This window comes from Canis lupus, chromosome 37 (assembly GCF_048164855.1).
Source record: "Canis lupus baileyi chromosome 37, mCanLup2.hap1, whole genome shotgun sequence".
In the NCBI taxonomy this organism is placed as follows: domain Eukaryota; kingdom Metazoa; phylum Chordata; class Mammalia; order Carnivora; family Canidae; genus Canis; species Canis lupus.
Window position 1 is genome coordinate 7,997,421 of NC_132874.1, and position 25,875 is coordinate 8,023,295.

Below are 25,875 nucleotides of genomic sequence, written 5' to 3' on the forward strand. Positions count from 1 at the left end.
CTCTGGGGACTGTTGTCCTGGCCTTACTGAGAGGATGGGGCTCCAGATCTAATGACAGAGGTCTTTTCCAGCCTCAAGAGAGTCAGCTGCTCTCTTCCTATCTCTATCTTTAGCTATCTCTATCTTTGTATGCACATACGACACACACACACACACACACACACACACACACACAGAAACACTCAGGCAATCAAAACTAATGAGATACTACTTCATACCCACTAGGATGGTAATTATTAAAAAAAAAAAAAAAGGAAGATGACCAATGTTGATGAGGATGTGGATAAAGTGGACCCCTTATGCCTTGGTGGGGGAATGTAAAATGGTGCAGCTGCTGTGCAAAGTAACAGGGAGGTTCCTCAAAAAGTTAAACATAGAATTCCCATATGATCCAGCAATTCCACTTCTGGGTATATACCCAAAGGAACTGAAAGCAGGGACTCAAATAGACGCCTGTACACCAATGTTTATAGCAACTTTATTCTCAATAGCCAAAAGACGGAAACAAATTAACTATTAACAGATAAAAGGATAAACAAATGTGATGTATATGTATAAATAAGGGGATATTATTCAGCCTTCAAAAGGAAGGAAATGCTGACACCTGCTACAACATAGATGAAGCTTGGGGACATTGTGCCAAGTGAAATAAGCCAGGTACGGAAGGATGAATATTGTATGATTTTACCTATCTGAGGTCCCAGGAATGGTCAAACTCCTCAAGAAACAGAAGGTGGAATGGTGGGTTACCTGGAGGCTATGGGAGGTGGGGGAGTTACTGCTTAATGGGTTCAGAGTTTCTACTTGAGAAGATGAAAAAGTTCTGGAGATGGACAGTGGTGATGATTGCACAATTTTGTCAATGCATTTAATGCCGCTGAACTGTGCACTTACAAATGGCTAAAATGGTAAGTTTTATGTCAAGTATATTTTACCACAATAAAAATAAACAACACACAGGTATGTTAGTAGGTGTGCTTTGAAAGCTCATGATATGCAGATTAAGTAGTATATTACAGTGATGTAGGCCCCTTCTGGAAAAACACCCTGTCAAAAGGAGAGAAGTTGGTATGGGGGGGGGGACATTAAAGTGTGTAAGTTCTTTTTTTAAAAAATATTTATTTATTTATTTATTTATTTATTTATTTATTTATTTATTTATTTATTTATTTATGATAGACATAGAGAGAGAGAGAGAGAGAGGCAGAGACACAGGAGGAAGGAGAAGTAGGCTCCATGCCGGGAGCCCGATGTGGGACTCGATCCCGGGACTCCAGGATCGCGCCCTGAGCTAAACCGCTGAGCCACCCAGGGATCCCCAAAGTGTGTAAGTTCTTTCTAGCAAAGTGGCACCACGTCCAGTTGAATTTATTTTATATTTAATACTCACATACCAAAGCCACGTGCTAAATGACAGCATGATACCCTGTGTTTTTATAATCAACTTTTTGAACATGGGAAAAGTTTATTTTTAGTGCCAAGGATGATCCAAACTGTTCTTCTATTGCAGAAGATGTTTAAAGGGATATGAAGATGACATTGAGATGAAAAATAAATTGGCCTCAGCTCAGAGAAGAAGGCGCTGAGGTCAGCTGTGCTGTGCAGATGACAGAGCCCTGACTGGGAGGTAGATTTGGGCTTTGGTCATATATTAATCAGTTTTATGACTTTTTAACAAGTAATTTAACTCTGGGGACCTCAGGACTCTTTTAATGCATAAAATAAAAGGGTTTGTACTAGAGTTACTCATTCATTTCCATGCATTAACTGAGCACCTACTTGGAGGGAAGCAATGGGAAGCCCTGGTCTTCGCCATGCTGGAACTCACAATCTGCTCTTCTTCTTTTCGTCCCTGCTACCCCTTTCCAACCCCTGTTTTCTCATGTTTGCAGGTCTAGCTTACTTCCCTTCTTATGCTGCTTGCCATCTTTTCCTTGCAACCAGCTCCTTAAGGCTGGTTTAATCCACCCCTATTAGACTGTGAAGCCCAGAATGGCAAGGGTCATATCTTGTACCCTCCTTGCACCCTTTCTAGTGCCTAGCAATAGACATCATACAAAATATATGCTCAATAAATGCTTTCATAGATTATTTTTCTAATTTTGAAAGTAATTCAAAGATTAGTTGAGAAACTGGGGAACAGGAGAGGTGAGTCCTGTAAAGAGGCTATTGCCAGAGTTTAGGAGAAATGATGGAGCCTCCATGAAAGCAGGGACAGTGGGGCAAGAGGAAGCTAGGTGAAGTGGGTGACATTTAGCAGATGGTACTGGTCAACTTGGAGTTTTGAGTCCTTTGGGTTGCTGGGTCAGGACTCAGCAGGCCAAACTGCGGGCCCCACCTGCCAGTGCCAGGCTGTGGGGAGCACGCAGGACGATGGGTGGGGCCCCTGGGGTGGAGATACGAAGCAGGTGGCATGTGGAAGCACGGGCAGGTGGTGGGCGTGGGGAAGAGGCAGGGCTGAGGTGGGTGGGGTAGAGCACAGGAAGGGGGGGGGTGAGTGGGATTAGCTCCCTGGGGAACTGGCAGCAGACGGGAGGGCCTCCTGGGCGGGGCCTGGCAGGAGTGAGACGAGGACCAGTTTGGGAGAATAGAAGAGGGGGCAGGATTTTTAGGGCAGAGACCCAGACATGGCAGTGTCAGATAAGAAGCTGGGTACAGGGTGGGGACTTGATCACAGATAAAAAACAGAGGCAAGAGTAAAACAGGATTTGATGTTTATTCAGTCCTTCTCTCGTTCCATACATTTCAGCTGTGGACCAGATGTGCCAGGCATGTTACTAGACCAGAAGGGTGGGGAAAGGCAATCAGAAAAGCAAGATTCTGGACTTCATGGACCCCCACATTCTAGCAAGAGAGAGCATAAGATAGAAAAGTAAATATGTCAATAATTTGGGAAATACCAGATGTATCAAACATCTAATTGTGTACCTGAAATGTAGACAGCTTCTATTTGTTAATGATACCCCCCAATAAAGCTGGGAAAAAAAGGGGAAGAAAAATATCAGACAGAGGTGAGTGCTGTTAAGGAAGTAATGCTGGATAATGAGAGGGACCATCGGGTGGCCAAGGAAGGTCAAGCAGGAGCAGAACCTTCTGTGTTGTGACTGGAAGGATAGAACATGGCCATGTGTGTGAAGTTGTGAGGTCCAGGCCGAGGAAATGACGAGGCCCAGGTGGAGGAAAGGACAAGGCCCAGTGAGGAACTGACAGGAGAGAGAGGTAGGAGGAGGACCGTGACACAGGTCTGTGTTCCAAGATGAGGCTGAAGAAGGGGGCAGGAGCCAGACCTCATGGAGTCTGTAGGACATGACAAGGGATTTGAATTTTATTATAAGGCAAAATGGAAAGACATGTGAAAGTTTAGGAAAGAGGATGGTTTTTGGTACTGAGAATGGTTCTACAGGAGTGGAAAGTTATTTCTCATGGTTCTGGAGGCTAAAAATCCCTGGTCAGGTAAACGTGGTTGGGTTCTGGTGAGGCCCCTCTGACTTGCTTACGGATGGCTGCCCTCCTCCTATGCCCTCATGCTGGTGTTAGGGGAGAGCCCTGGTCTCTTTTCCTTTTATAAGGACACCAGCCTCATCATGGGGGCTCCACCTTCATGACCTCATCTAAATCTCATTGCCTCCCAAAGGCCCTACCTCTAAACAGCATCACACTGGAAGTCAGGGCTTCAGCATATGAATCTGGGGAGACGCTGACATTTCCTCTGTAATGAGGGGTGACTTGACATTTTGGAACTATCTGTTGGCTGCTCGGTGTGGATGAAGGTGGATATGTATGTATGGTGTGGATAGGTATGTGTGGGCTAGGTGGGGCAGGAGGGGATGCTAAAGGTCTGAGATACTAAGTTACTTAAACTTTTATAATAAATCCCTTTTACTAAGGACAGGACAATATTCTAGAGTCTGGGTCTTGGTGAGTTAGAACTAGAAACAGGTAGGGTCTGTTGTGGATCTAGGTGGCAAATGGGTCCTCAAGGTGAGTGACCAAGACGTCTGTGTGTGCACATACGTATGTGTGCATGCTTCTGCAGGGGTGTGGGGGTCGGAGAGGGAGGGCGAAGGAGGGATGGAGGGAGAGAATATCACAAACTGACTTCCAGACCCTACTATTTAAATGACAGCCATCATAGCAGAGGTACAGGGCAATTTCAAGTCTCAACAGTTTCCACAGACCCTAAATGAAACATAGCATGTATGGAAAAATGTGCACGTCTTGTGAGAACAGCGCTATGAGTTTTCACAAGGGGAACACACCTGGGTAACCAACGCTCAGATCAGTAAACAGAACCTTCCAGTGCCCTTTATTCTCCCTTCTGGTCATGGCCCCTCCCCCAAGAGTCACCACTGCCCCCACTTCCGACAGCTTAGATTAGCCTGTGTGTGTACTTAAAATAAATGGAATCGCTGATGCTATTTTAAAGTTGTTTCCAAAGCTATTTTGAAGCTTTTTCCAAAATGACACATGAATTTGGAAAGAGAGGAACCGGGAGGTACTTGAAGACATGCTGTTGAAGTCCCTCCGTAGTCCCTCCGTACAAAGGGCTCCCAGTTTCAAAGTGTCTTTAAATTCAGGGAGTGGTCTGCACGTGGTCTCTAACTCCTGAAGCTTCTGTCTTAAGAAGTCTCATTCTGTGTCCTCCCGTATTGAAAATCTGTCTATTCTGCCGAAAGAAGTAGAACGTGAATTGGGGGTTCCCCAGAGGCTGACCAGCTAGATTGGTCCCTTTGGGGACATGATATTGCACAGCCGAATTTCGCACTTTTGTCTTTGCAAAGCAAAATGTAAGAAAATAATACAATTGAGAGAAACCAATCACTTTTTATCTTATATACATCTTAATCAACCTTCACAACAATATTTTGAAGTAGACATTATTATTACAATTTGCAGGAGGGAAAGCCAAAGCTCAGAGAGGTTAAATGTATTTGCTAGAGTTGGCATTGCTGGGAAATACCCGAGTCGTGGCCTGGCTTTCAACCCCACCTGCCTCATACCACGTCGCCCCCAGCAATGTCAGGAGCGCTCAGTACCACTTCTTCCGTTTCCCTCTATTGATTATGATTTTCAGCATAGAGCAAATAATAACACATGTTTCATTCATTCAACAAATGAGGCCATGCCCCTTCTTGAGGCTGTTCTATGTTCTGGACAGTGTCTCACATGTTGGGGAAAAAATACTGAACAAATAGAGACCTGGTTTGTGTCCTTATGGAACTTGGAATTTAGTGGGGGACACATATAAATAGTATAACTACACAAATGATTGTAAAATAGAAACTGTGAAAAGTGCAAAGAGGGTAAGAGACATGGATACCAGGAGAAGTTATATCTTTTCCCTTGCTTTTTCACCCCCAAGCCCTGCAGACACACACACACAATTTTTTTTTTTTTGTGACAACAGGGACATTGGAGAAAATTTCCTAGAGAATGAATGCTTTTGAGTTGAGTCTCAGGGAGAGGTAGGTACTAACAGAGTGAAAAGGAGAAGAGAGTACATTCCAAATAAAATGAAGAGTATGTGCAAAGGTCCTGAGGTAGGAGGGAACATTGTATACATAAGGGGGTGAAAGAAGAACAGAGTAGCAAGAGTATATGAGGAAGGCAGAACACACTGGGAAATGTAAGAGAGTAAGAGAGAGACAAACAGGAACCAGACCTCCCAGAGCAAAGAACCTGAAGCATATTTCACAGAGAGTTTTTTTTTTTTTTTTTAACAGGGTAGCAAAGCAAATGGAACACAAATTTTCAGCTTCCTTTATCATCTCTCCTGTTCTGGAGAATGCTTTGCTGCTAAGTGTAAAGTCCCTTGGAATTAACTTTATTTGTTTCCTTTTGGGAAATATGTTCATCCCCCAGTGCTTTACAGAACCAAATTAAAAATAAACATCTAAACCAAATTAGGCTGCCTAGAAACACTGATAATATGAGCCAAATTGAAACCAAGTTGACATGCTGAGTTCATGTCAGGTTAACATCACTGTGACCTCCTAATAATTTACCATATTCAATTTTTTTTTAAAGCTGGTCATGTCCATTAATCAAGGAGGCTTGCATTATTTGCATCCCATGGTGAGAGATGAAGCATTGCCATCCCCAGTGGGCCTAGCACACCCTGGTTAAGGCTTGGGATCTTGAAGGTGGACCATGGCGTTTCAAACCACAGAATTTCTGAGAGAAGTTTAATTTTACTGCTGTCACAGCATATTTTTGCTTTAGTTGTACAGAGCATGCAGCAGCTCTGCAGGTATGTGCATCCTGTATTAATAGTTCTTGGCCTGTGGGTATCAGACTTCCAGGAAGAATTGGAATCACTGCACGTGGAACCTGAGACTCCATAGGCATGCCATGTGTTTTCTGTAGACTGATATGATACAGATAAAGTATAAACTGGGCACGGATGCTTTTGTGAGTATGTAACGTGTTATATCTTTTTGTCCTATTTAATCTCAATCAGTAGAGAGTCGAAGTATAACCACCGTACTGGAGGTGGTCCTTGTGAGTTGTTGAAGGAGACATGTAGAAGGAGATCTTCTACTCGTAAAGTATGTGAAGTTTTGCCTGATTAAGGAATTGGCATATTCAGATCACATATTAGTGAGTGTCTAGATTATTTATCATCTTCACAAAAGCTCTGGGATGCTGGTGTAAGGGACCAGCAAACTGATTTTGGGTATAGCCATGATGGGCAGTGGTAGATGCACGGGAATTGTTTGTGGAGATCTGGTAAGGAGGATTCTTATGCAACACTATCGTTGCTAAGATTTACCTGTGGAAGCTAGTTTTTGAAATACCTGCATCCGTGACTAAGTTCCCTCTTTGTGTGTGAATGTACATGCGTGTCTGTGCAGAGTGGGCTGTGAGGCTGAAATTGGACAACCTCACCAGTGCACCCGAGGGTAGATTGAAATCAACTTCTGGACTCATTTTCTGCCAAACACCCCAACGTCCCCAGTGGGCAACTAAGGATCTTTGTGAAGTTGGCTTCCTCCAGAGTTGGGAGCAATGGACAAGCTTGCAGTGCCAGGGGGTCCCTGACCTCAAACTGGAAAGTTTCTCCCCCACCCCCTTTTTAAAAGTTCTTATTTAAATTCCAGTCAGTTAACATACAGTGTAACATTAGTTTCAGGTGCACAATATAGTGATTCAACACTTCCGTACATCACCCGGTGCTCATCACAACAATGCCCTCCTTCATCCCCATCACCTATTTCCCGGATCTACCCCCCTCACCTCCCCTCTGGTGACCATCAGTTTGTTCTCTGTACTTAAGAGTCTGTTTCTTGATTTGCCTCGATCCACCTCTGATTTGTTTGTTTGATGTTTTTTTTTTCTTAAATTCCACATATGAGTGAAATTATATGGTAATTGTCTTTCTCTGACTGACTCATTCCACTTGGCATGCTACTCTCTAGCTCCATCCACATCATTGCAAATGGCAAGATTTCATTCTTTTCTATGGCTGAGTAATATTCCATTGTATATCTATACCACACCTTCTTTATCCATTCATCAGTCGATGGACATTCGGGTTCTTTCCATAATCTGGCTGTTGCAGATAATGGTGCAATAAACATAGGGGTGCATGGATCCCTTTGAACCACTATTTTTGTATCCTTTGGGTAAATACCTAGTAGTGCAATTGCTAGATTATAGGGTGGTTCTGTTTTTAACTTTTTGAGGAACCTCCACACTGTTTTCCACAGTGGCCGCACCAGTTTGCATTCCCACCAACAGTGCACGAGGGTTCTTCTTTTTCCATATCCTTGCCAATTATCTGTTGTTTCCTGTGTTGTTGATTTGAGCCATTCTGACAGGTGGGAGGTGACATCTCATTGTAGTTTTGATTTGCATTTCCCTGATGATGAGTGATCTTGAGTGTCTTTTCATGTGTCTGTTGGCCATCTGCATGTCTTCTTTGGAAAAATGTCTATTCATGTCTTTTGCCCTTTTTTTTTTAGCTGCACTATTTGGTTTTTTTTGGGGGGGGTATTGAGTTTTATAAGTTCTTTATACATTTTGGATACTAACCCTTTACCAGATATCTCATTTACAAATATCTTCTCTCATTGCCGGGGTTGTCTTTTAGTTTTGTTGATTGTTTCCTTTACGGTACAGAAGCTTTTTATTTTATGTCCCAATGGTTTATTTTTGCTTTGTTTCCCTTGACACAGAAGACATATCTGACTCAGTTAGTACAACATCTGACTCTTGATCTCAGGGTTGTGAGTTCAAGCCGCATGTGGAGCCTACTTAAAAAATATTATAAAATAAAGTCCTGAGTGCTCCTTTTGTGTAAGAAAGGTATTTTTGATAGTTAGCTAGCTCTCTAATCATGTATACTTTGCATAAATCATTACCTTTTGTAAGCAGGGCTGATTTTTTCCCCACTCTCTTTGCTTGGCAAAACAGAACCTGTGTCTTCTCATTTTCAATAGGAAAATGAATATCCCATGATCATGAGGACACTGCCTTCTGCTCAGACAGTCCCCATACCATGGTGACCCCAGAGGTAACTTAACTGAGGTGAGGGGGAGAGGGAGGAAAGGTAGCTCATATATGAGCATCCTATACAGCCTGACTTTTTCTGTGCTTAGTCTCACATGAGTCCTGCATCCCAACAAAGGTGACATTACCTTCCCATTTTACAGTTGAGGAGACTGAGGTTCAGAAAGGCTACATAACTTGTTTGGGGTTATAAACCCAAAGGAAGAGGAGGGATCTGAACCTACGTCTGCCTGACCTCAGCTTGGGCTGTTTCCTGAACACCCTGCTATCTCAGTCATGCTCAAGGAGTGGAAAATCTGCTTCCACAGGAAATCTACCTCACCTGGGGCTTTCCCTCTGCCAGGAGGGCAGGCACTAGGTCCTTGAGTGTGTGGCTGCTGGGGTAACATGGCTGAGGGGCAAGGCAGAGACAGTTTCCAAAGTGCCAGTGTGAAGTGTTAGCTTAGGCACGAGAACGGGTTGGGACAGCCTTATCTCGAATTGTCCCTCCCTGCAAAACCTGCCTGCCCCATCAGCCAGAGCGTGGCATTAAAACCCTGGCTGGGTCACTAGCAGCGAAATTAATTTCAATTCCCATTAATTTTAATACGTGTGTACATATGTCACCCAGTCTTTTTTCCCCTTGGGTGATTTTCAAAACTCTGTCATAAAAACAAACAAAAACAAGGAAGGACAAGCCCAAACAGGTTGAGAATCACCGGGGTACTGACGAAATTAGGTTTTCTTATTGGCAGTCTTAATGCCTCCTGCTTTGGCATGGGTTTATTCCCCTTCCTTCTTTTTTTTCTTTCTGCTTTGCAGTCCAAGGAAATGGAGACTCATCTCCTTGGGTACCTGAAGACTATGATTATGTGCTTCCCCGCCTTTCTTCCCTGGATCCAATAATCCACTAAATCCTTCCTCCAAGGGCCAGTGTTCACTACTCTCATCAACAGGAGGAAAGCTCTGATTAAATCGTAAATCTTCTGGCAGATGACGGTCTGCAGACAGTTGGCTGCCATGCTTGTGCTGGCTCTTTCCCATTTGTACATCTCACTGCTGTTTTTTCAAAGTTCCTTTTCCTGAACTGCCTCCTGAATTTCTTCCCAAATAGTTTTAGAAGTTTGGAGGAAGTCAGAGAAATCCCCAGCAGGGATGCTGCTCATTTCTGGGCTTGGACTTGATACTAACAAGGTCTCAGAGGATGATGAAGGTAAATAGCCTGAAAGCATGCTGGCTTTGTGGGGAGGGCAGCGAGAAGGCAGGAGGGCCACCAGCTTCTCTGCGTCTCAGATATTCACAGAACGCACCTGTCACGGTGACAGTTACCCCAGGTGAAGATCTACCACTTATTCATTTTCATCAAGGCAAGTAATCCCTTATATTGAAAACTAGTAAGGTGAGGATTCTGATTTCACTTGGGATTTAGCATGATGAATAAAGATTGTCACATGTCACACTTGTCACTAGTTAGCTGGCTGTGGGACTCGCTCTATGTAACTGCTTTGAACTTGTGTTTTCTTCCATAAATTGGAGATACATATACCTACCTCAAGGGCTTCTGAGTATGAAATGAGGTGACACAGGTGCTATTGGGGTGACCGTATTCTCCAAGCACCGTGTGAGGGCTTGGGCTTGTACACTGGGCTCGCCCTGGCTTTGTGGAGCAGTCTAGAGAGGGTAACATCTAGCAAATTCCTTGTCTGAGGCGGATGTTTCCCGTGTGCTTCTAAAAATAGGCATTACCATTTTAGATTTTAACTGGTAATAAACTTTATACAATGGAAATGAACGAGGATTCCCAAAGTACTCACAATGTCAAAAAAGCTGTAAATCTGATGATAGCATAGTATTCAGTATTATCCTTTCTTGGGCTGATTGAAAGGTTAGAACATGTTCTTATCTCTTGTTTTTAGTGTTTTCATGAGCACAACTTCATTCTGGAAGCTTGCGGAAAATGTTTAGTTTTGATTAGAGCTAAACCATTAAACACACACACACACACACACACACACACACACACACGTGCAGGGCGGCCTCCACCCACCCCCATACTTTTTACTAACAGGAAAAATAAAAATCATTGTGATAATGACAAGATGTATCTGCCTGCAGCAAGGGATAGCTTATCCAGTGTCTGCCTGGTTCTCTTTCAGTTTAAATCCTCAACCATCTGTGTGTATCAGCAAAACAAATGTCCAGTGCATTTCATGTTCTAACTGGATGATGTTCTAACAGGCCTAATGAAGGATGCTCGGGGCTTGAAAGGGCCCGGGCGCTGCTTGTCCTGCCGCCTGCCGGGCCTTTTGTGCTGTATAGAGTTGTCTCTCTTGTCGGAGACAGGAGCCAGACAGCTGGAAAACTGGTATTTCATTTCCTCTATGATTTATTTCACACCTCTTGGAAGGCTTGGTTGGGGCTGCTATGCTGTCTCCCCATCCTGTTCCACCTATGACTCTCAGAGGGCAGCTCGGGGAATATTTTATTCTCACTTACTTTATGTGCTGGGCAGCATTTATATCCTGTAAATTTAGCATCAAACCTGCTATCAAACAGCTTATGCTTTCTGTTTTCCAAATCTTATTTTTTGTTGTTTTCTGGAACACCTCCATGTTAATAATATTAACCTTCCTTCATTTTAGATTTTTCCACTTTCTTACTCCGAGGCAAATCCTAGCTCTACTAAAAAATCTGACCTTGATTTGGAGAAATATTTTAGCTTTGGATACCGGAGAAAGATTTTTAGGCAGTTTTCTCTTTCGTGAAGTGTACAGATGGGTGTACATCCTTATGCATTTCTTCTAAAAATATAAGATGTCTCACCTAATAATCCCTGAAAGTACATACTACATGCACATTTTACATTCTGTATGCATGGCATGTAGATTTATAACACCATTATGGCAAAAGGAAAGTGGTAGTATTTTTTTTCATTTTAAAACTTTAATAAACTTTAATAAAGTAAATAAATGAATAATGAATAAGTATGTCATTGATTTCAAAAATTAATGAATTGTTTTAGTGACAATTTCTAAATGTATATGTGTGATAAATGAACTTTATAAATATTGCATCAATATATTATGAGCTGGATTTCTATAAATATCAGGACATGGCTCTTATCATTTTCTTTAAATTAACTTTGAAAGAAGACCAGAAAAACAGAAGAGGTGTTATTTACTAATTTTACTTCTTCTTGATATTTGTAGGTGTGCTCTTATCTGATAAATTCCAAGCCCAGCAGATGGGTCCCACTGTCATTGTATTCAGTTCTCTTGTGTGACTATCAGGCCATAGGCACAAAGCAGGGAAGGTGAATCCAGGCAGGGGTTTGGGCATTGTAGGCCATCACTGCCCTCTCCTTCCACCAAAAAGGAACAAAAGATCAGTTCAGCTTGTCCTTTTCTCTGCGCAACTCTATGTATACCCTCCTTCTTGAGGTCTCTATCGCTACTAGGGGCATCTGCTACACTTCACTCTACCAACTATTTCATTTGTTCCCTTACTCAGGGGCTCCTTGATGATGGGGGCCCTGACCCACCATCATCTTTGTGCCACCAGCACTAATACATTGCCTGGCACATGACTGGCACTGAGTCATAAATCATAGTTTGTTGAATGAATGCATTCCATTATATGATGTATCAGTCAGGGTTTTCCAGAGAAACGTGGATAGAGAGAGAGGGAGAGAGAGGGAAAGAAGGAGAGAGAGGGAGGGAGGGAGACAGGGAGACAGAGAGAGAGAGAGAGAGAAGTTTATTTTAAGGACTGGCTGATGTGATTGTTAAGGATTGGCAAGTCTAAAATCTGATGGGGGAGGCCAGCAGGCTAGAGACCCAGAAAAAATTTACAGTTAGTGTCCAAAGGCAGTCAGTTGGCAGGATTAGCTTTTGCTTGAGGGAGTTTCATCTTTTGTTCTAGTCAGGACTTCAACTGATTGGATGAGGCCCACCTTATTATGGAGGGCAATCTGCTTTACTCAAAGTCCTCTCATTTAAATGTAAATCTCATCCAAATACAGAAACATGCAGAGTAATATTTGATAAAGTATCTGGGCACCATTGCCCACCAAAGTTGACACGTATCATCACACATGATTTAACTATAGCTTATATAGGCAAAAACTGATTACTTTCTAGGCAACTCTGAAGGAATTGCTGTCATTCAGGAAATATTTATCTAGCTATAATATGTTTTACCTAGACAAATATTCTGAGAAAAATAACACGAGAGTGGCAAATTTTGATATCAGAGAAAAATAGATTCCTCTTCTGTTGCCACTCTAATTTCATAAATGACATGCTATATAAAATCAAGATTTACACCAGGAGCAGAGAATTATTTGTGTGTGTGTGTGTGTGTGTGTGTGTGTGTGTTTCAGACCCACAGAGGGAAATGTAGAGAAACAACTTGATTTGATATTTTAAATTTATTTTTGGAACATGGAATAAATGTGTAGTTTGATGATCAAGTACTATCAAGAATTCAGTGAAAACTTTCACCCATTCTTCTCCCCACATCTATTGAGTTCTTTACCCTACCCACTATAGTTAGCTTTCAAATTAGTTTTTAGGGCATATTTCTAGAGTTTCTTGATGCAGTTATAAGGAAATAGAAATACAAATATATGCTTTTATTTTTCAAACATGAAAATTTAAGATTTTTTAATTTAAAGAAGAAAATGTACTCACATAGTTGGATCAGACTAGTGAAATTTATTCACTAAGTAAAATAAATTAAAGTTAAAATTTAACTTTACATTTTAGTTGCCTAAAAAGCTCAAGAATGGGTGGGGGAAGAATGGATTAGTTCAGGACAGTCAAACTTTTGGATGTGAAAATATGGATTTTCTTGTATATAAACTCCAGTTTGTTAAAGTTCTCATTGCAAAACCATTTATTGCATTTCCAACAGGAACCTGCAGATATTTGTTTTTGCTTTTTTAAGACTTCATATAAGTAGAATGAAAAAAAAAACCCAAACATTTAGCAATAAAATATGTGAAAGCCATTTCATTCACGTTCACACTATCATGATTGAGTACATTGACAGAATTAACTGATCAATACTTATTATTTGAGAAGGATAACATTCTTAAATGACTCAGTAGGAGGGTAATTTTTACCAAATTTTTTTTAAATGATCTTAACCAGGTAAATATTAAGGAAATCCAGATTATGGTTAATGTCTCATCCAGGTAAGAATTTACCCTCTGGATTCACTACCTGAGAAATAAAATGTTTTCTGGAAGTCATGCCTATGAAAAGATAATAGCATACATTTGCCTAAGCAGCCAGCAGAGAAATAATATTACTTGGTCATACAGCACAATCATTATCCAAAACCTTTCTCCTGTGACTACATGAAAAGATAGCTTTTGACTGTACAGGGTAGACATGCCCTGCTCTGGGAAAGTTTTAGCTCGTGGGAAGAGATGAAGGAAGAAGAAGCTGTAGGATTTCATGGCATATTAGCTGTGTGACTTGGAGACATGGAGGCAACGGGTAGTCCAAGGTTTCTTGCATGGATGGTAGATGAGTGTACAATGCTGTTCCCTTGGTGGGGAAGCTGGCTAGTTAGCAACCAGAGCATTCTGTAGGTTTATTTGCTGGGGCAGTGCAGAGTAGTGGCTGAGAGCAGGGTCTTTGGAATCTGGCTGACATAGATCTGTGTGTCCTTGGATACTGAATTTGCACCTTGGGTTTCTTCTCTGAAAGGTGGACAGAATAATAGTGCTTACTTCATAGGCAGGCTGTTGTGAGAATAAGTAAAATAACAAGTAAATAATAAGTATAATAATGCATGTAATGTGTAAACATAAGTAAAATAACACATGTGATACCTTTAAAGGGTGCCTGGAACCAAGGAACCTGGTAGGTCTTCAGTAAATAGCACAAGTAACTCATGACACATGTCACATAGGTACAGGAATTGCTGTACAACCAGTCATGCTGGCTGCAGTCCAAGGGGACAGCCGGAAGAGCCGGGGCCTGAGGATGGAGATTCTAGGTCTGATGGAAAGAAAGAAAATGATGGATTCCAAGTCAAAACTGTGGGAGAGGTAGGGTGATGAAGAGGTAAAGATTCTGGAGACCCATTGCTTGAGTTCAAGCCCCAGTTCTACTACCTAACAGATGTGTGGCCAAGACAAGTCACATCACCTCCCTGCACTGCAAATTCTATCACCTTTATTGACTTGTTGTCTCCTGGGTTTTGTGTATTTAGAACAGTACCTGGAAGTATACAAGTGTTAGTTGTTACTGTTGCTATTTTTATTGAAATATGTGACATTTCTGCCTCTCATGAAGTTACAGAGCATAAATTGAATCTGGTGAGGTGAATCAGCATCCCAAGTCCACTCAGAATGGCTGTCATTGTGTGAATTATGTTGATCCTATTCTATAAAATAGCTCAGGTCAACATTTTAGGCTCCATCTTGGATGGGCCACTGGGAATGGTGGAGACAAATAATTGACAGGTCAGAACTAGAAATGAAGTTCATGATCATCCAGTCTGTTGGCTTTCAGGCTCTTTTTGTGGCCTTGCTTCAAAGAATCCCAATTAAACAGGTAAATAGCCCTTTTAAGGTTCATTTCTTTTAAGTGAAGCCGAAGTGGGCCAGGCATCCCATCTGCTCACAACCTCTTCCATGCCAGAGGGACAGTCCCTGCAGGGGCAGTGTCTCAAGACACATAATAATAGTAGTGGTAATAACCGGCATTTATTGTGTGCTTCCTACTTGCCAGGTACCGGTTCCCACTCCTTCCTATTGCCAAATTGTTTTCTTTGTCTTAGTTCATCCACTTCACAAGTCTTTGTGAGATAGTTACTATTTACATCTTAAATGTACATACAAGAAAACAGAGTAAATAAGACTTCCAAAGTAATTTAAGGAGTGGCTAAACTTGAACTTGCTGCCAGTTCCAGGTGATTTCAGAGCCTGTGGTTTCAATCACAATGCTCTATGCATCCCGCTGAAAGCAACTAGGTGACACCAGCTTATTTTGTAAGCAAAGAAATATCCCCAATTGAATGGCTCGTTAAACGTGCTTTCTGAGGTCCCTGCTGGTGGAACTCAAACAGCAGTGATTTCCTCATCAATTGTCACCTTGCAAGACTCCCCAGAACTTACCTCCACCACAGATTGGCCTGACATCTAACCCTGCTTGGTCTCCATCTGGTGGAATAGCACTCTATTTGCTGTGTGGTTTGAACCATATCCCCATGTGTTTGTATGTTCTCTGATCTTTTCAAAAAATAGAAAGACTGAAGACTATATTTGCACTAAGATACAAAATTTTGCAAAATGAATGATTTTTAGCCCAGGGATTTTCATGATGAACTCTGTTTCTAGGATCCTAGATTTTATGCCTTACTCTATAATCATGATAGATCTTTCTAACTAAGGCACTGATGTGGAGATGCTACACCTTCAGCTTAACAGAAGCAGAAAGTAGCAAGAAATGCCTTTTAGGAATGCTAACTACATACTGTGTATACCGAAGACAACTATGGAGAAGATGTTTAGGATACGAGGCTTAATATATATTCAAAAAAATTCAAATCTCTCACAGTTATCAAAACACTGTGATATGGGCATGAGAAAAGACAAACAGATCAGTGGCACAGAATAGAGACAAAGGCTACTTAAGTATGTGACAGCAGTGGCTTTTCAGTTTAGCTACAAAAAAATTGGTGCTGGCAAAATTGTTATCCATCAAGAAGAAAAGAAAGTTGTACCCCTCCCTCACATCGTATAGAAAAAAAATTCCACATTAAAAAAATGAGTAAATATTTCAGGATACAGGGATAAATATTTTTAAAAGAAAATATAAAGTAAAATTAGGTAACTTTAGGTGAGAAAGAGACTTGATTTATTTATTTTTAAAGAAAGAGAGAGTGAGGAACACAAGAAAAGAGGGAGAGGGAAAGAGAATCTCAAGCATTCTCTGTCCTGAGCACAGAGCTCCACATGGAGTTTGATCCCAGGATGCTGGGATCATGATTTGATCTGAAACCAAGAGTTGGATGCTTAACTGACTACACCACCCAGGCACCCCGAGAAAGAGACCTTTTAAGCAAGAAAACAGTCTTTAAAAGTATAAAAGAAAAGCATGTGTAAGATTATATTAGCTTACAAGACAAAAAAAAAGGCACATGATAAATTGCATGTTGTGAAAAATATGACTGCAGGTCAACATCCATAGCACATAAGTGCTCCTATTTACTTGTAAAAAAATGTAACATCTCAATAAAAAACAAATAAACAAAGGGCACGAGAAGGCAATTTACAGAAGAGAAAATCCAAATGGCCAATAAATCTGTAAAAGGCAAGTAATTTTCCTACTAATCAAGAAAATACAAATTCATGTGGCAGCATAATTAAAGTTTTTTTCCACTAAATTGTTTGCCAAAAAATTGAGAAGTAGCACTAAAACTTAGTGCTGGCTAGAAGTGGAGAGAAAAGGGCATTCTCATTTATTGCTAGTGGGAACGGGAGACACTGTAGTGTTTTTCAAAAACAGTCTAACAACAACATCTGTTTCATTGGGTCAGGAAGACCCCTTCCAGAAACACAGACTCAGTATTGAAGGGCATGGGAAGGAGGACTTTTCATCCAGATTCTTCATAGTGGCAGTATTTGTACTGGAAGTAACCCAATGACCATTAGTAGATCAATGATTGAATAAGTTGAGGTATGCAGTCCTCCTTATCTGTGGTTTGGAGGCTTCTTCTTCTTCTTCTTCTTCTTCTTCTTCTTCTTCTTCTTCTTCTTCTTCTTCTTCTTCTTCTTCTTCTTCTTTAAGATTTTATTTATTTATTTGAGAGAGAGAGAGAGAGAGAGAGAGAGAACAAACAGGGGGAGCAGCAGAGGGAGAGAGAGAAGGGAGCCTGATGCGGGACTGGATCCCAGGACCCTGGGATCATGACCTGAGCTGAAGGCGGACACACTTAACTGACTGAGCCACCCAGGTGCCCCTGTGGTTTTGCTTCTAACATTTGAATTCCCTACAGTCAACTAACTGCAGTCTGGAAGAAGATGATCCTTCTTTTGACATATGCTCAGAAGGTCAGTAGAGGCTGAATGCTAGGAAACATGCCTACGTCATTCACCTCACTTCATCTCCTCATATAGGCATTTCTCATCTCATGTCATCATAAGGACAGGAAAGGTGAGTACAGTACAGTAAGACATTTTGAAAGAGACCACATTCACATAATTTTTGCTATACTATATTGTTATAATTTTCTTTCTTTCTTTCTTTCTTTCTTTCTTTCTTTCTTTCTTTCTTTCTTTCTTCCTTCCTTCCTTCCTTCCTTCCTTCCTTCCTTCCTTTCTTTCTTTCTTTCTTTCTTTCTTTTTCTTTTTTAAAGATTTTATTTATTTATTTATTCATGAGAGATACACAGAGAGGCAGAGACACAGGCAGAGGGAGAAGCAGGTTCCCTGAGGGGAGCCCAATGTGGGACTCGATCTCTGTACCCCAGAATCATGCCCTGAGCCAAAGGCAGATAGATGCTTAACCACTGAGCCACCCAGGCAGTCATATTGTTATAATTTTCTATTTTATAAGTAGTAATTATTGTTAATTTCCTACTATACCTAACTCATGAATTCAACTTTATCATAAGTATGTATGCATAGGGAAAAAAACAATGTATATATAGAGTTTGGTATTATCCACAGTTTCAGGCATCCACTGAGGGTCCTGGAACATATCACCCATAGATAAGGGGGGAGCCACTGTACATATAGAATATAGAATATAATGTATCTATGAAAAAGAATGAGTTAGAAGTATATCTGCTCATTGTTCATTAGGAGAATGTTCACGGCGCATTGGTAAATACGAAAACAAATGGCAAAACAATGTATATAGTATGAGCCCATTTTTGGAAAAAAAAAAAAGTACCCAAAGGAAAATCCCTTTGTATGTAAGCTTGTAAGTATTTGTATGTGTTCATATGATGGTGAACAGAGATGTCTCCAACATTGAAAATCGGGAGAGAGAGAGAAAATTGGGAGAGAGACAAAATATGACAGGTGAGAAAAACATAGATCACTGAAAAGGGTAATTTGCCCCAAACATAAGCAAATAACAAGTAGACATGAGGCAATCCTCAACTGTATGTACTGGAGAGACTAGGAAGCAAAAACCAGTTTACCTACAGGCGGTACACAGAAGAGCCCCTTCAGAAAGATGTGTGCTGGTGGTACGTGGTGCTGGGAATCCTTCATCTACACAAAACTTCTGGGTGTTCCTATTTGGACATTCTACTGTGACTCAGAATTCCTCTTTTTATCCTGCTTCTCTCAGTACTCAGCACAGTGCTGTGCACAGGTGATCTCAGTAAATGGGCGCTCTCGTGGCACAGGACCAGGACACAAAGCAAGAAAGCTGAATGCAGATGAGCGGGGTTCCCCATGTGGCCCTGTCCTCCGTTGGCTGGGGCTCTGCTCACAAACTGAGCCTGCTGGGCTTTCTGCCTGGGGGCACCAGGAAGGGATGAAGGAGAGGCCATTCCTGGACACCCTATCAATAGGTGTATTGAGTCTTTGGACAAAAAGTGAATTTGGAGCTGGCAAATGCCGTGTCCAGTGGCCTGAACAGAATGAGAGGGGGTGACCGGGCAGCATTTTTTCAGTCTGTGCTTTTGCCACAGGATGCAACAGCTTTGGATTTGTTTCCAGGATAGGGAATCCTCGACTGTTGGCATGCCTTTTATGTGCTCTGTGGGATTCAGCCCCAGGCCGGAGATGGAGGGCTAATGAAAATGACTATTGGCTGAGGCAAACCCCATCTCCGTGAGGACAGCAGAACTGTATGGGGATCCTCTGCCTATGGCAACAAGGTTGAAGCCCAAACCTTCTGTTTCTATAGCATCGCCCCTACACATCCCCCCCTCATCTTCACCATCCTCTCCCCCCTCCACCCCCTCCACCCCCTCCTTTGTGCAGGGCTCTGAGCTCATTTGCTTGGATTCTTTCCATTGCAGGCTTCAATTCAGCCATCAAACTGAATATTGAGTGAAGAGCAGGGAAGGAAGAGTGCTTCTGAAAAGAAAAGTAGAACAAGAGGAAAAGCATGACGTGGTGGGCTTGGGGATTCCTTTAAAGAGTGACTATACTGAGGGATGAATGGTCAGTAAAGCACCTCTCTTGCTGGGTATGGCTCAGTCTTAAGTCTTGTGTTCTGGTCCATTTACTTCCTGCTGCTCCTGAAGAGTCATCCCCCTTAAGAACCTGCTCTAGTGGCCGAAGTGAATGAATGCTGGTGTAGTCCCTCCCAGCAGCACAGGCATGTGTACCCAGGCATGCTCACACACGCTCACACACATAGACCTACACATCGCATACACATACACACAGTGTTACTGATTATTGTCAGCATTTCAAGAAAAAAAAATGAGTTCTCATCTTCCCACTGTGCAGTGGTATGGTGCAAGGCAGTTGATGGATTGAAAGTTCTTGACTCTGTTTGGAGATGAGATACAGCTCATCTTTTTAAAATTCTTTTAAAAATTCTCAGTTCTAACTTCCTATGTTTGGCTTTGGAATTGACTGCACAAATCTACAAACCACCAGCACTCTGAGGTGGCTCCCCGGAAGCCACCGGTGTTGGCAAGGCCACATGCCCTTCAGAGGTTTTAAAGGAGGGTCCTTCATTTCATTTTCAAGCTTCTGGTGGCATTCCTTGCTTTGCGGCTGCATTACTCCCATCTCAGTCTCTGTCTTCTCTTTTGCTCTGATGTCCTCTCTTGTGTCTTCTATAAGGAACCTGTCATTGCATTTGTGGCCACCTGGTTAATTCAGGGAAATCCAGACTTGAGGTCTTTAGCTTGATGACATCTGTAACACCCCCTTTTCCCAATAAGGTCTGACTCACAAGTTTTGGGGGCTAGGACTTGGACATATCTTTTTGAGGACCACCATTAAACCTGCCTCAATGTTTAAAAGCAAGATAAGGCATTCTCCTGTTCAAAACCCAGGCCTGGCTTACTATTATGCTTAGAATTATAGATTCTTTGGTTAATAAGGAATAAGACCTTGGTTAATAAGACCTTGGCCAGTCTGGTCTTCATGATTGTTCAGTATCATTCACTGCATTCCAGCTACAGAAGCCTCCCTTCAATTTTTCGAGCACACCAAGCATTGTCCATCTTCAGGCTTTTTATGGCCCATGTTCTAACCTGAATCTGGAAATTCCTTTACCCCTGCTCTTCCTCAGGTTGGCTCCATTTCTTCTGTATCTGCCAGCTTAAATGTCATCTCCTGGAACCATATGTAATACAGGTTTTAACATTATCCTTTATAGTGACAACTTCTTGATTATCTCTTGGTCGTTATTTGTAATGATTTATGTATCAGTTTCCTGTCTAGGTGTTCTACGAGCTCTATCATGGACTTTGTCTATCTTAGTCATTGTTTTAGCCACCAAATCTAGCACAGAGTAATACATATGTGTTGAAGGAAGGCATGCATGAATGAAAGATGCATTCATGCATTCTTCATTTGGGAGATGCTCAGATGGCACTCAGAATGGTGCCAGTACTTCATGCCCCCGTGAACTGTGTCAAAGGCTTGGATCCTTAACCAGGAAGCCATTTCTTATTACACAAACCTATGAGGATACAGTAGCAGGTTAGCAAAGTTAGCAAGATGCTCAGGGATTTCTGCCTGTGTAATGGGTTGGTATTAGGGTGGAAGAAACCTTTCAGATAATGATGGGTCTTTACTAAAGGGTGAAACTCTCAGCATTTCTCCTTGCCAGCTTTCCCAGCAAATAAGAGGTTGGTGGTTCTATTTCCAGAGGGCTACCAAAAAGGTATTGCTTTCACCCTCAGAGAAAAGCATTCCATTTCAGCTGAGCCAGAAGAAACACAGGTAACAGAATATGAAATGGGATGTTCTCTGTTGCCTTAGGTTTTTGCCTAACACCCTGAAGCTTAGGCTTATAAGCTCTGAGCACCCCCACATCATCGGGCAGCAGCCAAGGGGCTGCCACGATCCCATTCTGGGGGCAGGTAAGGGTCTCCCAGCTCATCCTTTAAAACCTCACCTACCATCCCATGTAGCCTATTTAAGCAAAATCCTAGAATTCACTGAAGAAGGGAATTAGGAATAATGAGGTAGCAGCCTAGTGGGGAGTGTTGGGGTCTGGAGGGAGGGGTTCATGGGTAAATCCTCAAGGAGGTTTGCCTGCCAGAAGAGCAAGGCAAGAGGAAGAAGTGCAGGTGTCAGAGCCAGGGGTCAGGCTGGGCTGGAGGGAGAAGAGAGGCTTGGGCTCGGGTGAGCATTAAAATTTGACACCAGAATGAATCCTATTAAATGGGACTTGCTTTAAGTAGAAAGGAAAGCTAATGGACCTACAGTCTGAGATGATGTCAAGGGAAGATAGGGGCATTTAAAAGGTATATTTCAACCAATAATATATGTTGATTTTTTTTGTTTTTTTATATGTTGATTAATTGAATTTAAATAAAATAAATTTTTAAAATGAAAGAGTATGTTTCAAGGCTGTGGTTGGGAAAGAAAATGAAAGCTGTCTCCTGTTTATCCCTCATGGATTTTGGTCTGTTCAATAAAACCAATTAACTTATTATTAGAATTAGTCTATTCAATATAAACCATAGGAATAATAAGGTTTAATTTAAAAATATTTATATAGACAGTAATGATTAACCTTTGCTGAGCATTAACATAAGGTACTGTACTGTTTTATATACTCTGTGGGTGTGTGTGAGTGTGTGTGCTTGTGTGTGTATACAGACATCTTGTAACACACACTTATGAGACCTCATAAATTCTCGTGACAACCTAATGAAGTAGAGACTGCTGTTATCAACTCATTGTAAACAATTAATGGAGGCATAATAGATAAAATAATTTATCCAAGATCACCCAGCTAGTGAGTGGCATAGAGGTTGAACTCTAGTCTGTCCTACAACAGAACCCCAAGATTTCAACCACTCTGCTCTATTATTGTCTAAAAATATATGCAGATATATATTCTATTTGCTTGAAAGGGAGAATGAAGGAGGAAAATATTCTGGATTCTGTAAAAATAGGCATAACTTGTAATTGGGTTCTATGCAAAATGCATGAAAAGACTTGATTTCACCTTACCCCTTCAATTTCTTATAGTCTAACTGCAAAAGTAAAACCAGTATACAGTACCACTGCCCTCCCTGAGGACCGCTTATAATGTTGGGAGCCCAAAATAAGCTCAGACCCAAGGGTGCAGGGTGGGAGGATTTCTGGAGACTAAGATGCAAGTTTGTTTTTGTTCATATTTGTGAAAAAGCCAGAGAAGGACTCTATATCATGTAATATGTCTAATATAGGACATCCGGGTTGCATAGTCTTTGAAGTGCTGGAAATAAGCAGAGCAAAGGAGTGGTCAGGGAAAGTGTAGTGGTCTGTTGGTAAACTGGCTGGTGGCAGGAGCATTGTGGTGAGGGGACCTGCCACCCTCTGGAAGTGTGACCTTAGGCAACTCATTTCTCTTCACTGAGTTTTAGTTTCCTTATTTGTAAAATGAGGCATATGGGTCATATTGTTTCCAAAGTCCTTCTTCAGTGATCAGTTCTATGATTCTATGAGTTTGTGAGATAGTGTAGAATGGTTAGGGCAAAGAAGGAGGCAGAGAATAAGCCATGTATGTGAAGCAAACAGAAGCTAAAAAAACAAAAAGAAAGAAAAGTTAGTTATAGACTTTCTTGCCCCATTGCCGTTCCTTCCGACAGAAACAACCTCTAAAAAAAAGATTTGGAAAACTTATAGCAATAGATGATGGAGCCAAGAAACTTAAAATAATCCTGCCATTGAACAGATTCATGTTATCCAGAAGCTCATATGCTTGTTGCATCTTCAAGGAGACACAGCATGCTCGGAAAATTGCCTGATAAATATGCCCTGCACAGGTTCAAACACATCCCTGGTCATGTCAGCACTTTGATGCTTCCTGGGGCCCTTTTCATTCTCATTAGCATTTTCAGAAGGTTATATGATTCAAATCTATTAGTGAGATATGCTCCCCACCAACCCCCAAGTCGTGAGGGCCTAGGATGAGAGAAGACAGGGCAATGGACTTGGGGCAGACTCACCGCCAGCCCCACATTCTTCCGGTAAATGGACGAGTCTGTGTCTTCCATGGTAAAAGAATGGGTCAAGACCCCTTCAGACACTGTCTCCGGTGGGTCAGAGTTCACAGGCTGCAGAGTAGGGGGTACTCATTTGGAAAGACCCTTGTGCTGACTCTAACCCTGTCCTTGAAGAGACTTTTTTTTTTGCTTCTCTAGACACTTGCAGGCACCCTGGTGGGTTGACCCCAGGGACTCACATCTCAATTTGAGACCAGCTCTCTGGCTGTCACATTCACTTCGACATAACCCCTCCTTTCATGAGAATGACCTAGAGGTGACCCTCTGAAGGAGACAGCATGTCTGTGGTATTTGGCAGAACCGATAACTATAGTCTATTTTCAAGAGCGGCTGGGAGAGATGGTAGCGAAGCACAGGCACATGGGTGCCCGTCTGTGTCTAGCTATCCAGGAGATGCTGAACTCAAAACACTGTTTTAAGAACAGAGTAGCTCAGAACAGAGCAAAGCTCCCATGCTATTTGAGGCGAAGATGAGCAGGAAACAGGAGGCTTTAAGTCAGGAGCAAATCTGAGTTGATGGGAACTTTGAGCTCCTTTTGGAGCAGCCAATAAGTGGGTTTGTAAATAGAGACATAATTTTTTGGAAATCTGCTTGAAGTAACCTGGGTGGAGGACAGCCTGGGCTTGAGTCCTTAATGGAGGTATCAGGAGGAAATTAAGTAGTTATTGTCTCCTGTTTTGGACAAGGCTAGAAAAGATATTGATTCTCTCTATAGGCAATGCACGCTTATCAGCATGAACTCATTTATACCATGTGCAAGCAAGTTGTCTCCTTTTATATGTAAAATGCCCAGAACAGGTTTTAGGACAAGGAACCTGGAGTGGGAAGTGTTTGGGAGGGGAGAGGTGGCAAGATGAGATCGTTAGGGGGATCTTGTGGTGGTTGTGATATTAAGATGAGAGCCGGGCCCATAAAGTGGCTTTGGGCTTGAAGAAGAATTTGCTACAGATCAAAAAAGTATAGAATGACTGGTCTTTCAGAAAAGTTCCTGAATGAAAAAGTGAAAGATAGTTAAAATACGGGGACATATGAGGAGATTCTTTTTTTTTTTTTTTTGGCCACTTTGGCACGTGGGGGACAGGACTTGTCTGACCTCAATGACCTGTGACCATGGAATAGAGTATGGTGTATACATTTGCTAGGGCTACTGTAACAAAGTACCTAGATTGGGTGGTTTAAATTACAGGAATAAGTGCCCCACTGTTCTGGAGGCTAGAAGTCCAAGATCAAGGGGTAAGCAGGGTTGGTTTTCTCTAAGGCCTCTCCTTCGCTTGCTGACAGCTGCCTCTCCCCTGTGTCCCCACATGGTCATCCCTCTGTGTGTCTGTCTCAATCTCCTCTTCCTATAAGGACACTAGTCAGATTAGGGCCACTACCATGACCTCATTTTGACTTAATTACCTCTTAAAAAGCCCTATCTCCAAATACAGGTGCATTCTGAGGTGCTGGTGTTAGGACTGCAAACTATGAATTTTGGGGAGACACCATTCAGCCCACAACAGGTGGTATTCTGGGAAAAGCTGTGAACCAGGAGGCAGATCACCTGAGTTAATCCTCACCTTGCCACTAGCTATGGCCCTCACTTTTAGTCTTGGATCTCTCAGCTTCTGCTCTTGCTTCATGCTAAGATTCAGAGAATGTCAGCTTCACTAGTGAGGTACTTTATATTTTGCTTATGCATTCCAGACATCTCCAATTTCTGCACAATTCTGTGGTCATCCTTTAGTAGCAAGATAAGATGGTCTGAGTCTCCGTCTTACATGTTGTAGAAGTAATCTCTGCTACTCTTTGAATTTTCTGAGGGGCTTCATTCTCCAGGGTCCCCAGGGCTGCCCCTGGCCCTTGCTCCTCGGCTTCTGAGACTCTTCTCATCCCAGATCAGCCCCTTCTCTCAGAAGCATCCAATGAGGACTTAAGACAGAATTTTACTGGAGGTTTTGGGGAAAAGGGTAGCAATGCAAGGGTGGTAGCATTACATTTCACTCCAGGGAAAAATCTTCAAGCTGAATCATGGATTATCCTATTTTAAATTTCTATGACCTTTTCTTATTTCAGAGCATCTCTTGCCAAGCCACCATCTCCCACTTTGGCTCCTGCTTTCTGGCCACCAGTTGGACTCCTTTCTTTCCCTCAAACTTTCCTTCTATTTTCTTTCTTCCTGGCGCTCTCACAAACCCCACCCCAGTATCTCAAGCTGTCAGCGAATGACTCCTAAAATC

General features: G+C 42.0%; 1 protein-coding gene across 2 annotated transcripts in view; it reads left to right on the top strand.

Annotated features, from left to right (window-relative positions):
* LOC140626024 (uncharacterized) overlaps positions 1–25,875 on the top strand; it is a 148,490-nt gene that overhangs the window by 120,749 nt on the left and 1,866 nt on the right. The window contains exon 5 of one of the 2 annotated variants that reach the window (XM_072813667.1): positions 1,511–1,627. In XM_072813667.1, the coding sequence (XP_072669768.1) occupies positions 1,511–1,586 (76 nt within the window). In that variant the 3' untranslated portion in view covers positions 1,587–1,627. Of the gene's footprint in view, positions 1–1,510; positions 1,740–25,875 lie in introns of those variants that run through there. The other variant, XM_072813666.1, reaches the window with a different exon arrangement.